The 16338-nt window shown below is 55.1% G+C and overlaps 2 protein-coding genes and 1 long non-coding RNA gene across 5 annotated transcripts; 2 read left to right on the plus strand and 1 right to left on the minus strand.

Annotated features, from left to right (window-relative positions):
- The first annotated feature begins 6 nt into the window (after positions 1 to 6).
- Positions 7 to 3719, plus strand: HOXA11 (homeobox A11). Its single transcript, XM_015095335.3, has 2 exons — positions 7 to 815; positions 2235 to 3719. The coding sequence occupies exons 1-2, from the start codon at positions 92 to 94 to the stop codon at positions 2465 to 2467; spliced, it is 957 nt and encodes a 318-aa protein (XP_014950821.2). The 5' UTR covers positions 7 to 91; the 3' UTR covers positions 2468 to 3719.
- Positions 3720 to 5463: 1744 nt separating this feature from the next.
- HOXA10 (homeobox A10) lies at positions 5464 to 14776 on the plus strand. Of its 2 annotated transcripts, XR_006059641.2 has the most exons (3): positions 5464 to 5680; positions 10172 to 10346; positions 13236 to 13346. XR_006059641.2 is itself a non-coding variant. In XM_004007939.5 (2 exons), the coding sequence occupies exons 1-2, from the start codon at positions 11068 to 11070 to the stop codon at positions 13508 to 13510; spliced, it is 1242 nt and encodes a 413-aa protein (XP_004007988.2). In that variant the 5' UTR covers positions 11029 to 11067; the 3' UTR covers positions 13511 to 14776. The 2 variants fall into 2 exon arrangements, 1 of the variants encoding a protein (XP_004007988.2); XM_004007939.5 differs by lacking the exons at positions 5464 to 5680; positions 10172 to 10346 and adding an exon at positions 11029 to 12034 and having other exon boundaries at positions 13236 to 14776.
- On the minus strand, positions 13476 to 16022 carry LOC121819410 (uncharacterized). 2 transcript variants are annotated; one of them, XR_006059647.1, is made up of 2 exons: positions 15636 to 16022; positions 13476 to 14543 (listed from the first exon to the last, which is right to left on the minus strand). It is a non-coding gene; the product is annotated as an uncharacterized LOC121819410 (long non-coding RNA). The 2 variants fall into 2 exon arrangements; XR_006059646.1 differs by having other exon boundaries at positions 14907 to 16022.
- Between the last annotated feature and the right edge of the window lie 316 nt (positions 16023 to 16338).

Genomic DNA, 16338 nt, shown 5'->3' on the forward strand with positions numbered 1-16338 from the left:
AAATTTCTACTTCACGGATCCGCTTCAAAGAGGCAGCTGCAGTGGAGAATCATGTTAAGCTCGGCTACTGCGGAGAGCCCAAGGTAGCCCAATGATGGATTTTGATGAGCGTGGTCCCTGCTCCTCTAACATGTATTTGCCAAGTTGTACTTACTACGTCTCGGGTCCAGATTTCTCCAGCCTCCCTTCTTTTCTACCCCAGACCCCGTCTTCGCGCCCAATGACATACTCCTACTCTTCCAACCTGCCCCAGGTCCAACCCGTGCGCGAAGTGACCTTCAGAGAATACGCCATTGAGCCCGCCACTAAATGGCACCCCCGCGGCAATCTGGCCCACTGCTACTCCGCGGAGGAGCTCGTGCACAGAGACTGCCTGCAGGCGCCCAGCGCGGCCGGCGTGCCTGGCGACGTGCTGGCCAAGAGCTCGGCCAACGTCTACCACCACCCCACCCCCGCCGTCTCGTCCAATTTCTATAGCACCGTGGGCAGGAACGGCGTCCTGCCGCAGGCTTTCGACCAGTTTTTCGAGACGGCCTACGGCACCCCGGAAAACCTCGCCTCCTCCGACTACCCCGGGGACAAGAGCGCCGAGAAGGGGCCCCCGGCGGCCGCGGCGACCTCCGCGGCGGCGGCGGCGGCGGCGGCGGCGGCAGCGGCCACGGGCACGCCGGCAACTTCAAGTTCGGACAGCGGCGCCGGCGGCTGCCGGGAGGCGGCGGCGGCGGCGGAGGAAAAGGAGCGGCGGCGGCGCCCCGAGAGCAGCAGCAGCCCCGAGTCGTCTTCCGGCCACACTGAGGACAAGGCCGGCGGCTCCAGTACGTATAAAAGGCAGCGCGCCCTGCGCTTTATGAAAGGGGAGTTGGAAGTCTAGCACAACACCGCTGTTAAATTTTTATATGCTGTTTTATAAGCATATAAGGTTTATGAAGGGCCTTTAGGTTTCCCCCCAACAAAACTTTGTTATAAAAGGCGGGATCACGTGGCGAGTGCTGAAATTGGCCGTGAAATACCCACCGGCCAAGGCATGCCTGCAAAAAAAAAAAAAAAACACACACAAAAAACCTCCCTTTTCCCCTTTTTTTCCCTTCTCGGCTCCCAAGCCTAGCAGCTCGACCCCGCTCGGGGCCAGCTCGGGGCTGGGGAGCCGGAGGTGGGCGCCTGTAAATTCTCCTTGCAAGGGTTCGGGAGCCTTTGATAGCGAGGTAATCCGGAGATTTTTATAAAAGCCATGTGTTGCGCCGGGACTCCAGTCCCGGCCGGGATTCAAAGGCATCGCTGTTTAACGATGGCGCTAGGAGCGTGTTTAGCAGATAAAATAGCCCGCTTAGCTCGAGCAATATATTAAAAGAAACAAATTAACCCAAAGTTGGCCTTTTTGTCCAAAGGAAGCCATTTTCCTTGGGCGCAGTGGCAATTACGTGTGCTGCCTTCTGTCCGACTGCATGTTATTATTGTTATTCAATCTGTCAAAAGCGGGTTTTTTCTTTACTTCTGGTGGCGTTTTATTGAAAGGGGTGCAAGTCGAGCCTGCCCGCAGCTCTGGGAAACCCCTCTGTCCTCCAGCCTATCGGGGACAGCACCCCAGCCCTGCCAGAGCACCAGGATGGCTGGGTGGCCTTGGTCCTTAGGGAAGGCCCGGGGTAGGGGGCTTCCGCTACCCCCTCCCCATCCCGCGGAAGCCAGGGGGCTGGCTGGGGAGGCAGGAGCTGATGGCCAGGACTTAAGCTGACAAAGACCCGGCAGCTGCCCCCAGATGTTAACGAGGGCCGAATCCCGCCGTAGCCGGTAAAGTCTGGGGCTGGGGCCGCCTTTACTGCCTCGGGACTCGGCCGCCCAGGTGCTGGAAGGTGAAATGGTCGTGGGCGGCTGTTTGTTTAGTCTGGCCGGGCTGGAGGCAGCCGGCACCCCCCACTCGCTGCTTTGAAAGCGGTTTCCGCGGCACTAACTCGCCTGTTGCAGTGAGGAACCCTCCTTTCTGCTCCGGAGCAGAGTAAGCAGCTTCCCTGGGGGCCTATCTAAGGAGCTCGCTTTTATCCGGAGCTGAGCCTCCTCCCGCAGCCTTTCCCCCAGCCGGCAGTAAGAGCCTGAAGGCAGGGACCTAGTTGGGGGACCTTGCTTGGGCTTGGGGCAGGGCTTCCATTCCCTGAGGCCAGCCCTTTCCCTTCACTTGGAGCTCTGGGATGGATTGCAACCGTCACACCTGGCTCACTCCCTGCCTCTTTCGGCCTTCACAGGTGGCCAACGAACCCGAAAGAAGCGCTGCCCCTACACCAAGTACCAGATCCGGGAGCTAGAGCGCGAGTTCTTCTTCAGTGTGTACATCAACAAAGAGAAACGTCTTCAACTATCCCGCATGCTCAACCTCACTGACCGTCAGGTCAAAATCTGGTTTCAGAACAGAAGAATGAAGGAAAAAAAAATTAACAGAGACCGTTTACAGTACTACTCGGCCAATCCGCTTCTCTAAAGGCTCCAGCCAGCTGGACCTGGGTGGGGGGCTTCATACACAGGAGATTATATGCAGATTTTGCCCTTGACAAGGTCAAGGCACATGGTGACTTTTCAAGAAAGGAGATGTGCAAGAGAGGAAAGGCAATACACGGAGACAGCCTGGAAGGAGGCCGCCCGGTGGTGGTTAAGATTTCTAATGATACTTGGATTCAGAGAGTTGTGCACCAACAACGAGAATGAATGGTTTGGGGCCTCTGGTGGTTCACCTTTGGAGACTGCTAGAGCTATGGGCTGGGTGTGGTCTCCATCAGGGACTGGGCACCCTTCCCAGCCCCCCAGGGAAAATGATCCCAACCCAGGACCCTCCACATGGAGCCTGGTCACCTCTAGGACCCCTGTGTCAAGATCGCCAAAGCCAATTCAGTTTGGGAAAAGGAGAAGAAGGAAAGGGGAGGATTCCTAGATGTCGGATTGGGGCTGCTTTCCAAAGCTAATGTGAAAGATGACTGGATTAAGAGGTCGATGCAAGGTGGGAGAGAGCTGTTGATCCTTGAGGGGAAAACTAATTTACCATCCCAGGTGGCATCACAGGCTCGCTACTCTTCCTAGCCACTCCCTGAACTGTCCTAGGCCCGAGCTTCTAGCAGTTGACTGCCTTCTGCAACCCACCTAGTTTTTCCTACCGACGAGGGTCTTCGTCTGGCCTGCCACTTTAGGCCTAAAGCCTAGTGGCAGAGCAGACCATTCCCTGGGGTGGAAGACATCAAAAAGCCTAGAGGCTGCACCCAGGCCGCTGGCCCCCGGATCCCTGCAGGAAATGCCTGTGGAGTGCGGCAATTTGGCAAAGTCTATGCCACACTTAATTCAAGCTTGGATTTGCTCAGTGAAGCGGTGGGCCTGGCCAGCAGTCCACAGCCATAAGGGGCTTGAGTCTCCCAAACACCCAGTTTCCACGCCTCACTCTGCCCTTCGCCACCCCAGAACTGAGCTTGGAAGCTTTCGGTGACCTTCCAAGAGCTCAAGAGTGATTTGGAATTATTTTAAAAGATAAATATTATATTATATATATATATTTCCCTGCAAGAACCAAAGTGAATTTTAAAAGATGCAATGTAGAGGGGGGAAAAAGATGATGAAGAGAATATTTAAAGGCTCTATCTGTTTACAGTGTTCCACGGTTAAACTCACTCACTGCTAAAAATATTTGAATGTATGCTTCATACAGGGATGGTGTTCAAAAGACTTGTAAATAAAGGAACCATAACCTATTTTGTTTGAACACTTTTTTTTTTTTTTTGCCATTAGTTGATTGCCTTTGGGGTATTGGAGGGGATGGGAAGGGTGTTGGGAATGGTCTTTTTAATTTTTTGCAATATTTGAAAAGCATTAGGGAGATACTCTGAGGTAGTTCAGCCAGTCAGGGTCTGGGGACCTCAGCTGAGAAAGGTAGACACCCTCCCATTAAATCTCCTCTACCTCCCCATGTGAAGAAGCGTCTGGTGGCTCTGCATGTAAAGGGAGTAATGCCCTGTCCTCCGTTCTAGCCCACCGCGTAAGTCGCACCATGTATATAGGCGACGGGGCACAAGGAAAATAAAGACTGTGGAAACTTGAGTATTGGGTCCTGGTGTGACATTCCTCTCCCTACTCGCCTTTTACTGCCAAATGTCACCCCCACCCCCCCACCCCCAGCACCACTATCTCTTTAGGAAAGAGGCAAGTTACGAGGCCCCTGAGGAAGTGGGGAGGTGGCTTATTCAGGGTTTAACTCCATTAGAAGCCAGGCTTAGGAAGTCAAGGTGAATGGCCAGGTCCTTTGGGGAAGTGGGGGTCTCAGGAATGAATGGGGTATCCCAGGGCCTGGAATATGGGGCTTCATCCCCTCAGACTGACCCAGCCCTGAGAGAAAGCCTTGGGACTTGAGGTGGCCAATGGGCCTGATCCCAGGCTGGGCTCACTCATCTCCAGACTAGAAGGCCTGAAGTGGAAACACTCTAGGGTCCCCTGGGGAGCCCTTCAGCAAGGGGGAGACTGGTCTGGGTACAAAGAGCAGACTCACAGGAGTATCTAAGGGCGCTTTCTCCCCAGCTCTCAGCTGAGGCTGCCTTTTCCCTTTGGGGAAAGAAAGATGCTGGTTTTCTTTGTTTCCTGCCTTTGAACTTCTGCCTTAAATTTGGACATCACCCATAACCTTGAGGGGCAGGGTGAAAGGCCAGTGCCTTTTGTTTGTCCACCCCACCCCCACCCTCCACCCTCCACCCCACCCACCCCCACTGCCCCCCACTCCACCCCACCCCACCCCATCCCACCCCACCCTATCCCATTCTCTCTCCCTAGCCACCCAGGCAGGATCAGAGAGAGCAGCAGAGGGGATGGAATTTGGAGACAGGCCCCAGACCCCAGACCCCCGCTTTGTTTATTTGTTTGTGTGTTTGTCTAACTGGCGCGACTGGGGAAATCAAGCTCAAAGGGAAATGGGACAGACCCCGAGATGAATGTCTAGGTTGATAGACAGACACACAGAGGTGAACAAGGACTCTCCTGCGGGGCAGGGAGGGAGCGGACAGGGAAGCCCAGGATTTAAGGAGAGACTTCCTTTGGGACGGTTAAAGATTAACCAAAGTCTCACAAGTTGCTAGGGAGAGTCTAGCCAGGAGGACTGTTCGACGGCGGGCGGCGGCGAGCGGGCGCGGGTTTGATTTCTGAGCCCTATAAAAGCCCATCCTCCGATGGCTGTGACAATGTGGTCGTAAACCCGTCCGGGGCCGGCCAATTTGCATATTTGGAATGCGCCGCTATAAACCCGGCTGGGGTTTTGCAGCAATTTCTTAGATGTAAAAATGAGATCTCTTTAGCAGCGGGCTGGGCATATTCTCTCCTTCTTGTCTCTGACTTGAGCCTGCTCTCCTCTCCCCGCTGCGGGCTGGAGTTCGGGCCGGGTCTAGGCGCTCGGCCGCCACGAGATGGCGCACTTCCGATCAATGTCAAAGCCGCCGGGGAGCGGGGAACCCCAGCGCGATTCTTGGCCTTTGTTTGCTTCTGATACTAAGAGCAGCACGTTACCTTATTTCACTTGTCCCGCTCTCCTCCGTATCAAAAAAAAGGGGGCTCACCTTCAAGAAGTGGTTGGTGCTGTAATTTAAAGCAACGCGCTTTCTCTAGGCCTCGCAGGCGTCGCGGCGCGGAGAAGCCAGCTGTCCCTTGGCAGTGATTTCGGAAATGTGTCAAGGTAAGAGGCCCCAAGTTTAGCAATTTCAATCTGGCTTGGGCGGGAGCGGGGCCGGGTGTCTGAGCAGGGCTGGGGAAAGTGGCTGGGTGTGTGAGCTCGGGGGTGACGCTATAGGCGCTCAACCCACCCCACCCCCCTTCTCCCAACGCTCCCTAAGGTTGGAAAGCAGGGGAGGCCCCACTGGAGAAGTTGACGGTTTTAACTCTCTGCGCCAGCATTTCACCTGAGGCGATCTTTAGATTTTGTAGAAATACTCAGAACGGGATGAACAGGGATGGGGAGCATCTTCCTGGCTGTGCTGGCATACAGGCTTATAGTGGTTAAAAAAAAAAAAAGGAGATGGCGGGACTGGGGAAAGCAGAGTTTCTCCTCTAAACAATGAAGTGGTCAGCGACTGTGGTCACTGGGGCGGGCTTATTCCCTGGGGCAGAAGTCAGGGAAGTAGCTGATTTCCTACTAGGTGCGTTCTCTAGGTTTGCCCAACAGACTGGAGGTAACCTTTGTTCCAAAAAAGGCCAATTAGGAGAAGTCGCATTATATTTTTGAGGCTGCCAGAGAAACCTGTGTTGCTTATTTGGACTGTGCCGCTATAAACCTGGCTGGAGGTTTGCAGCAATTTTCTTAGATGTAAAAATGAGATATTTTGCATATTTTGCGAACATGCAAAAATTGTATTGGTAAATACATTTTCCCAAGGCTGGAAGTGGGAATAAACTCTGATCAAACAATCTCTCCATCAGAGTTCTCATAAAACAAGTTTAAAATAATCATGTCACTTACATTTCGGAAGCCAAACTCAAATTCCCTCTTTTTCTATATTTAAATTTTTTATTCCAGTGTGTTTTCATTAGTTTCTTGAAATGGTTATTTTCTTTTTACAAATATACCGTGCATGGGTTAGTGGGGTGGGGGGAATCTTAGAGAAAGTAGATGCTGCCTGCCGTGTATGAGTGTATAATTTTGCCGATCACAGTCACCAGTCTTTGTTGAGTATGGTCTCTCAAACTCTGCCAGAATAAAGCAAGGAGTGGGCGCCCACACAGTGCTCTTTGCAGCCTGAGCCTTTCCTAATATCGTTTCCAGGCCAGAGGCAGTTTATGATGGACAAAACTGAGGATACTGCAATTGAGGGGTGTATGTGAGGCATGTACGAAAAAAGTCTCCAACACTTCCCCCATCAGGAGAGAAGGGCCAGTTCAGTGGTTGGATTTAGAAAAAACTTTTAAGCAGGTTGTTTAGGGATAGGTTGTTTAGGGATAGGTTGTTTGATTCTAAGAAGACACATCAAATACTGCATCCCTGAAAATGCTGACATTCTTAAAGACGAATGGGAGAATCAGGTCTTTGCTCCTTCCAAAATTTAAACTATGCGGTAAATACATGAATTGAAAAAGTCCAGAATTTTTGTTAAAGCCGAATATGTCAAAGTAGCATTTATTTTCCCTCTCCGGGGCGGCATCTCCACTCCACAGCCGACCAGATAACACTGCGCCCAGAAAGCACTGAGAGCAACCTCCAGATACGAATTGTTTACTGGCTATCTCAATCTCAGTACCTGGTATTCTTTGTAAGATTTTTTTTTATAATATCAGTTTATTATTTCTCGTAGTTTGCAAGGGCCTACTCAGGAGAGGGAATGCACTTTCTGTAAACTGCAGGGTAATTCTCAACAGAGGGCTTATTTCACTAGCCTGGCATTTACTTCAGCTCCATAGCTGAATGGGGTGCAATGAACCAGGTAGAAATGAGCAGTATTTACTCCTAAATAAAATGTGGGCCCCGGCAACTGCACAGGCCTGGTTGAAGCAGGCAGACACTAGAGAGTTTTAGGTCAAATGCATTCTGACCACCAAGAGAGAAATTCGGCAGCTGGGAAAGAGTAGGAAAGAGAGAAAAAGGAGGCAAATGGACGAGAGGGAGAGAATATCCAGAGGCCGACCATTGAGTTGCTTTTCTTAATTTCTTGGGGGTGGGGAACCCTGGGAAAGCTGAGATGATCAATAAATGGAATATTTTATTGAGGAAGGTAACACCTCAGTGTTACAGTCTGGGGAGTGTGGAGCCTTGGGGGCAGTCGGGGATGCTGGGAGCTCCGAGACTAACTGAGAAGGCAGCAGGCATTTGACTTGAGCTTCTGCTGTGTGGATATCTTCTTGTCCAAACCAGCGGGGCAAGCCAATCTGTGTCCCAAGTGCACTCATAGGCTCTCCATTCACTCTCGCTCTCGGCTCAGCAGTAGAGGCAGAGTGGCCAACCTGGGCCAGAGAGAAGATCCCACACTGGCTTACTTATTCTGTGTTGTTGTTTTTTTTTCCCCCAAGCAAGAAACAGCACAACTCAACATCCCATTTGGCTTATTAGAAGCAGGGAAAAGATGCTAGAGAGAAACATCCAACTCTCCCCAAAGGTCCGTGAAGACTCAAGTGCCAATGCCATGGTCTGTGAGCTCACAGCCGGCTTTCCGCCTTCTCTGCTCTTCAGCTGTGGTGGCCTTCTCATAAGACACGGCACCAAAATGATTATTTGTAACCTTGGTTGGAGAGTGCATGCTCTTGGATCCCAGTCAGCCTAGAAGGCCATTTGGCCACCCTACAGAGCTCTGACTAGACAGGGCCCGAGCGCCTATAGCCGGGAACCCAGCTTGTCTTACAAGTCAAACTAGCAGGGCTACTGAATTCCCACAAGGAAAAGGCTTTGGTGGGGGGGGGGGGGGGATGTCTGTGAATTCCCTGGAAATGACTGGGTCAAATTGTGGGAATACACAGATTTGCATTTTTCACAGGGTAAGAGTCAGAACATGGCCTTAGATTTACCAAAGGGGGTCCAACTTTCAAAAATATTAAGAAAGACAAGTTTAGATCATTGTATTTCACTTTATTTTATTTAGCCTCCACTATCTCAAGCATTTTTCTCCTGCGGCCACTGGCCCTTCTGAACCTGTGGCCTGGGAAGATGCTTTTTGCATAATTTTAACTGAAAAGCACCCAGTCCTGGCCCACTTGCCTGCTGGGGCTCATTCTTCTCTAGGGACCCTCTCCTATGCTCAGAACCTACTTCCCCCTGGGCAGAAATTTCCTGATAGGCATGAACTGTACTAAAGGGCAAAGCCCCCTTCTCAGCCAGTCCTTGGCTTTGTGGCATTTCCCAGTAGCACTGCTGAACACAACAGTCCCAGTCAGTTTCACTCTCCTGACAAGCTGGGTAAGGACCAAGCCCATCTGGGGAAAGGTCCTAGGCTGCCTTACTCTGAAACTTCTGGTCCTCAAGTTCGTTGACCTCGTGGGCCTAGCCTGATGAAAATTTGCCTTGGCCTTGTGCGTTTGAGGCGTTTGAGCAGTACGGAGAGCGAAGGACATTTCCTGATCTCGGCACCGATCCCTTACTTGATTCGGCGGCGATGCTACTGCCGCCTCAAGAATCTGTCGAATTGGAGCGAGTTGGCGCTCTCCTTTCCTACCTCTCTCTCTTTCCTCTCCCTCTCTCCTCTTCACTTTTCCTTTCTTTCTCTTTCTGTTCCTCTCTTCTCTACCCCAGAGGCCCAGTCCGCGGAGCCGGTCTCCCCGGGGCGCAGAGGTAGAAGTGGCTGGAGCGCAGCGCAAGCAGTGGCGCGGCCTCCGGGTGCTGCGCGCCGAGCGGAGCAGCCGCTGCCGGCAGAGACCGCAACTGCGTGCTTACATCTCAGAAGCCAGCGCCGGGGCTCTGCCGCCTGCTCTCCCGTACGCTCTCTCTGGGTCCTCTCAGGCTCGGCTTCCTCCTCCGACTGGGTTCATACTGGGAAGAACAAGGCCAAGTGCCTGGCAAATCACTCGGGATGCAAGGGTCTTTCCCCGCCGCCGCCCGCCGAGGCCTGAGCGGTCTGCTTCCCGGGATGCCGGCGTCAAGCCCGCTGCAGGGGCCGGAGCTGGCGGAGCGGGCAGGCCTGGGGCATCCTGGAGGGCTCTAGCCCTAGCCCGCAGGCCCGGGACAAGGCAGCGACCTGCTGGGCTCCCTGGATCCGGCCGGAAAAGGCCGCGTTTCCTGAGACAAGTATGAGGCCCACACTTGGGGGGTAGCGCCCTGAGCCGGCCCTTTCCAGTTCACCAAGAGCGCGGTCCCTACGACCAGGGAAGGAGGAGGCCTGGGTGTCTATTGAGCAAAGGGCCTGGCCTCCGAACGTGCCTATAACTGGGCCACAAGCCCAACAAGGCCTCACAGGGAACGGATTTCCTCACCGCGGGCCTCGTTAAAATGCTCACACCACGGGCGTGAGGGCTGCCCCATCCGTGGGTTTGGAGGGGAGGGGGGAAGAGGGGAGGGGACAGAGGCAGGAGTGTGGTGACACTGGTTCTTGTAGCCTCCTCGTGCAAATGCCAAGGCTAAAGGGAGAATTCGAGAATTGGGTGGCAGAGGTGTTCGTTGGCATACCCCACCCAAGTTTCCCCCTCCAGGTCTTCCCCTCTGGGTAAGCCAAAGACCCTCAAGATCAACACTTCTTTCACTTCCCCCCAAAAGGCGTATCAGCTTGGAGGCTGCAAGGGTGATGTGGCTGTGGGGTGCCTGGACCTGGCTCTGGCCTTGGAGTAAGGGTGGGGAAGTCTTTCAGCCAAAGCTGTCGGTCGCCTCGACCCCCCCACTGATGCCAGCCCACCAAGGTTCACCAACAGGAGCTGCAGAGAAGGCAAGCCAGGTGAGCACACCATAGGCAAAGATCCTAACAGGATCAACCCACTGGCGGAGGAGGAGTGGAGTGGGTTTGGGGCTGAGAGACCAGGGCACTGCATTTTGGGGAAAGTTCGGTGAGCGATGCTAGAAAGAAGTGGCTATTGCCAGCTTCCATTCTCCTCTGGATTTCGGAAACTTTGAAAATCCTGGTGATTTTAGGACTAGGTCCCCCACATTGGGATAGAGTTCCCGGTCTGGGGCTGAATGGGAAGAACTTGGGGCACTGAGGCCCCCCTTAGTGTTTTAAGAGTGCACCCAAGTCTGGTGGCTGATTCGAAAAATTAAAACAGGGAGCCCCCAAAGAGGGCCGGGGTGCGCACCATAAACACCCCACTTGTTAACTGCATGGGGCCCAGGGGCCCTTCAAACAGACCCCAAAGGAGGGCGCGCGTCCGGGTATGGGCGGAGCGAGCCCAGGGGCCAGGCCCCCCACCAGCCACGTTGGGGCAGCCCCCGTCGCTTCTGGCCTTTGGGTTGAGGTATCGGGTGTGCGTCTTGCGGCCCATCAATACAGATTACATATTTATATCAATCGCGGGCTTGGAGGGCGCCCTCGGAGAGCGGCCCCGCGCCTACGAAACCAAACTGGGAGTGGTCGCGCGGAAACTCTGGCTCAGGATTGGCTGCGGGCGCCCGCCGCGGTGCGGGGGGATTGCTAATCGTATTCAGCATGTTTTGCACAAGAAATGTCAGCCAGAAAGGGCTATCTGCTTCCTTCGCCAAATTATCCCACAACAATGTCATGCTCGGAGAGCCCCGCCGCGAACTCTTTTTTGGTCGACTCGCTCATCAGCTCCGGCAGAGGCGAGGCTGGCGGTGGTGGCAGCGGCGCTGGGGGCGGCGGCGGCGGCGGCGGCTACTACGCCCACGGCGGGGTCTACCTGCCGTCCGCCGCCGACCTGCCCTATGGGCTGCAGAGCTGCGGGATCTTCCCGGCTCTGGGAGGCAAGCGCAATGAGGCGGCGTCGCCGGGCGGCGGTGGTGGCAGCGGGGGCCTGGGTCCCGGGGCGCACGGCTATGCGCCGGCGCCTATAGACCTGTGGCTGGAAGCGCCCAGGTCGTGCCGTATGGAGCAGCCCGAAGGGCCGCCGCCGCAGCAGCAGCCCCAGCCGCCGCCCCCACCGCAACCACCCCAGCCCCCGCCGCAGGCCACCTCGTGCTCTTTCGCGCAGAACATCAAAGAGGAGAGCTCCTACTGCCTCTACGACTCGGCTGACAAATGCCCCAAAGGCTCGTCTGCCGCTGCAGAGCTGGCCCCCTTCCCGCGGGGCCCGCCGCCCGACGGCTGCACCCTGGGTACCTCCAGCGGGGTGCCAGTGCCCGGCTACTTCCGCCTCTCTCAGGCCTATGGCACCGCCAAGAGCTACGGCGGCGGCGGTGGCGGCGCGCCGCAGCTCGGCGCCGGCCCGTTCCCCGCTCAGCCCCCGGGGCGCGGCTTCGACCCGCCACCCGCGCTCGCCTCCAGTTCGGTGGATGCAGCCCGGAAGGAGCGAGCCCTCGATTCGCCGCCGCCCCCCACGCTGGCTTGCGGTGGCGGCGGCGGCGGGGGCTCGCAGGGCGACGAGGAGGCGCACGCGTCGTCCTCGGCCGCGGAGGAGCTCTCCCCGGCCCCTTCCGAGAGCAGCAAAGCCTCGCCCGAGAAGGACTCCCTGGGTAAGCAGGGCGCGCTGAAGGGCTCCGCAGTCAGGCGGGCTGGCAGACAGGCAGACCAAGAGAAGGGAAGGAGCAGAGAGCCAGGAGTCCGCACAGCAGCCGGCCGGCCTTGGCCCGAGCTTCAGGCAGGCTGACCTTGTGAACTTGCTTTTTTAATATTTGGGCGTGGGGACTCAGTAAAAAATTCATGTCCCGGCTTAGCGCCCCACACTCAGACGTTCTTTGCTCTCGCCTCCCCTCACTCCGACTGGAGTCGAGGACACCGGCGAGCAACTCCCCTCTTGTGCATGCCCTTCTCCGTGCCCCGGAGCACCCAAAACCGAGTCTGGGCCCAGCCTGCGAGGCGCGGCCCACGCGGGGGGGAGGGGGAGGGAGGGAAAGTGGCTCGCCCGCAGATAGCGCGGATGTTTGTAAGGCATCCAAAATAAGCAGCCGCCAGCACCAATAAATAAGCCCATTAACCGGCGAAGTTCGAGTTTACGATCCCCCTTGCTTTTTTCAAACTTGCTTGAGGGGCGGGAATCCTTGTTGCGGGGAGAAGAAAAGACAGATCCGTCCCGGACGCCTGGGCCCTGATCTGAGAGTCAGAGAGGGGTCATTTCTCTTCCCCTGGAACTCGAAACCGCCCAGACTGCACGTCCCTGGCTCCTGGAGAGACGTGAGGGAGGGCCCTTGACCCCAATCAGTTTTTTGTGCCTTCTCTAGCTCCCAGCTATGCCCTTCTCCCTCTCAACAGGCCTTGGGTAACCACCGGGCTGGAGTGAGACACAGCCACGTTGCCCGCCCCCCCTTCCAAGTGGGCACCCCTGTCCCCCTAGCCTGGGGGTTGCAGGAAATGCTTGTCTGCCTTGGGGCGAGAGGCAAAAAAAAAAGGCGTTAAGTTCAAGATATACAGCCTGCCCTCCCAGTCCGTTCCTTCTGCAAGCGCATGGCAGCTTTGTGCTAAAACAGGTGTTTGGGGGGGAAAGTGGAGGAAAATGTAAGAGAGTAGGTGTAGATGGGAGGCCCACTCGATTTTACACATGACTTTTGGAGGAACTGCTCTCCCTCGGCAAACTAAAAGCGGCGGAGGGGGGAGGGATAGCTCTCTCTGGGTGACTCAGGGCATCCCTCATACTGTAGAGACGACCCGAATTCTCCCTTGCGTGCACCCCGCATGGCCTCGATTTAACCTTCCCCTCTTTATTCTCTCAAATGCCAGGCAATTCCAAAGGCGAAAACGCAGCCAACTGGCTCACTGCAAAGAGCGGCCGGAAGAAGCGCTGCCCCTACACCAAGCACCAGACGCTGGAGCTGGAGAAGGAGTTTCTGTTCAACATGTACCTTACTCGAGAGCGGCGCCTAGAGATCAGCCGCAGCGTCCACCTCACGGACAGACAAGTTAAAATCTGGTTTCAGAACCGCAGGATGAAACTGAAGAAAATGAACCGAGAAAACCGGATCCGGGAGCTCACAGCCAACTTTAATTTTTCCTGATGAAGCTCCAGGCAATGTGGTTCTTTTCGCGTCCAGAGACCCGTTCTCCTCCCTCTTGTCTTCGGCTCTGCCCAGGAACTCGCACCTGTGCCGGAGCCCCCCCGTTCTTCCCTCCCACACTCGCCATCTCGCTGGCCGTTACATCTGTGCAGGGCTGGTTTGTTCTGACTTTTTGTTTCTTTGTCTGTTTGCTTGGTGCTGGTTTATTTGTTGTTTTCTGGGGGAAAAAGCCATATCGCGCTAAAATTCTATAGAGAGATGCTGTCTTAAGTGTCAAGTGGTGACGGGGATGGTGTGCTGTCTCGGGGTTCCACTGCTTGAAATGGCCTCTGTCCTCCGCGTGCAGCTGGTTTCCTGCGGGGCCAGCGACCTAGCCGGAAGGCGGAGGTCCCATTGTAGGCAGCTGAGGTGTCTGGCCTGAGGTCAATGGTGCAAGGAGCCGCCACCGGGCTTGCCTGCCTGGAGTGCAGGGCTGTGTTTAATCAGGGGGCACAGGCCCTTGGCTTTCTTTTCTCTTTTTTTCCTTGGCAAAGAGAAGGGCTTGCAGAAAAATGTACATGCAGGTTGGCAAAAGGGTTTGACTTTGGCTGATTGGTAAAATTGAGAAAGTCAGAAAGATTCATTTTTCCTTCCCCTGTAAGATAGCTCAGCTTTAAAATAAGAAGAAATGACCAGGAGAAGGAAACGTCTCTTCCAGTTTGTGTAAGGTCTTGCATTGAGGGACTAAATTATTTCAGTTACTTTGAATTTCCATGTCCTTCTGGCTGTAGATAAATAATAGAATGTAGTTTTGTTTATACATGCAGATTTAGTGCATTTTTTGTCATTAAATAATTGTTACCACTGGTAACATAAGACAAGCACACCACGATTCTCCCTCCTCTGCAGAGGTTTCCCCCGCCCTGTTCCCCCACTTTTCTTTCCAAAATTCACAGAAGCCGAGGAGGGCTGGAGCAAGCGGAATAGACTAGAGAAGGGAGACATTGCTGGGTTTCCTTTATACTGTGAAGTTACATGCATAAAAGGGTCAAACCTGTAGGTGCAGAAAAAGAAAAAACTATAAAATACAAATCTGTATAAATGTCTATTATGAAAAATTGCCAATCTTGTTTTATGCAAATGCATTCTATCATTATTATAAATGTTAGTTCTAGCTCTATTTACTTCTAATCTTAAATCAGAATAAATTAATATTGTAATGCTGCTGTGCGTGGAAAAAAAGATGATGTTTATGTTCTTATAGAAGAATAAAAGCTGTGGAATGAAGCTTTTTAATTTTACCTCTTTTTTTTGACTTCTTATCTTCACCTTCCACTTTATCCCGTCCACCGTTTTTACAACAGGAGGACTAGCCCGCGCCCCCTGCAATTACTTTAGGCATCTATTTAAATATTACCTAGACGGTCGTAATTTGTCTGGGCCCTATAGCCCTGGTGCCGTAAGGTTTGTCGGCTTTTGTTCAGTTTTATGACTTGCTAGTATATCTGGATTGTGGCTGTCTTGGACCAGTGGTTTCAGTTGAGAGGGGAGCTGCATAGACAGAGGAAGCCAAACAGGATTTGTTTCGGGAGCCCCCTGGGAGGTTCGCAGAGGCTGGCTATTTCGTGGGTCTCTTGGTCCTCGATGACCCCCAGCCTCGGATTCCAGGGAGCAGGATGGGCCCACAGCGGGTCACTAGCGTCCGCGGCAGCGGTTAGGTAGACCGCGGCGGGGCTGCATGGGTCCTCCCGCCCCCAGCACGGCCTCCCCCACCTGGTCGCCCTCGGCGGGGCCACGCGTTTCCTGCTCGCGGGAGGCGGGGGGTGGGGGGGGCGCGACAGCAGGGGGGAGGGGGCGCGGGAGCGCGCGCCCCGGCTGGCTGCCTGGCGGGGAGGGAGAGAGGGGGAGAGCGAGTGGCGGGGAGCGAGCGCGGGAAGCCGAGGCCAGACAGGGAGCCGAGCTCCGAGCTGTCCCTGGCGCATGCGAATCGCCCTGGGCTGCCGCCGCTCGGCGCCGCGCCGCCTCGCTGAGCTGCAAGATTTGGGAAACAAGCGCGCACGCTGCTCGTTCCCTCCTCTCTTCGGGCTTTCTCTCCTTTTTCCGTTTTCCTCTCTCCTTTACCTTCCTTCTCCCAGGTTTACCTTACCGGGGCCGGTGTCTTCTTCCTCAGCGATGCCTTAACGGCAGCCCCGGGGGCACTCAGCGGCAGCGGCGGGCGCAGGTTGGCGAGGGGCCAGGCCCGATCGCAGGGTTCTCCCTTGGCGGCGGTGGTGGCGGCGGCAGTAACGGCGGCGGCGGCGGCGGGCGAGGCAGCGCCAAGCGGGCAGCAACAGAACTGGTCGGTGATTTAGGTAGTTTCCTGTTGTTGGGATCCACCTTTCTCTCGACAGCACGACACTGCCTTCATTACTTCAGTTGAAATCGTCTCCAGGTACCTGTGCGCGCGGAGGCCGGGCCGGTCCGGGCGGGGCATCCAACCCCTGGTCGTGCCAGGCCTGCGATGGCAACCTCGGCTTATCCCGCATAGGAGTCTGGACCCTGCCTCCTCAACGCTCTGCCAGGCTGCCGGCCTCATCCCCCTCCCACCCCCCTACCTGGCCTGGAGCAGGTACGGTCAGGTTACCTGCTCCTTCGCAGACGCCAGGGGCGTGGTAGGAATTCTGAGCCCCGGGCCATTCAAGGTCAGGGGCGCACGCCTCTGTCCTGGGCCTCTCCAGCTGCCGGCCTGCGCCTGGCCAGGGACTCTGCCGTTCTCCTGCCATTCACCTCCAGCCCAATCCGGGGTACCAGATGAGGAAATATCGCTTTGTCAGTGCAGTGGAGATTCAGCCTAAACTAGGAAGCGGACA

This window comes from Ovis aries, chromosome 4 (genome assembly GCF_016772045.2).
Source record: "Ovis aries strain OAR_USU_Benz2616 breed Rambouillet chromosome 4, ARS-UI_Ramb_v3.0, whole genome shotgun sequence".
NCBI classification, from domain to species: domain Eukaryota; kingdom Metazoa; phylum Chordata; class Mammalia; order Artiodactyla; family Bovidae; genus Ovis; species Ovis aries.

Bases quoted from the DNA above. Each gene is read 5' to 3' on its own strand.
- HOXA11 (XM_015095335.3), top strand. From the start codon at position 92: ATGATGGATTTTGATGAGCGTGGTCCCTGCTCCTCTAACATGTATTTG. The intron at 816-2,234 runs GTACGTATAAAA...CGGCCTTCACAG, and splicing joins GGACAAGGCCGGCGGCTCCA to GTGGCCAACGAACCCGAAAG.
- HOXA10 (XM_004007939.5), top strand. From the start codon at position 11,068: ATGTCAGCCAGAAAGGGCTATCTGCTTCCTTCGCCAAATTATCCCACA. The intron at 12,035-13,235 runs GTAAGCAGGGCG...CTCAAATGCCAG, and splicing joins GCCCGAGAAGGACTCCCTGG to GCAATTCCAAAGGCGAAAAC.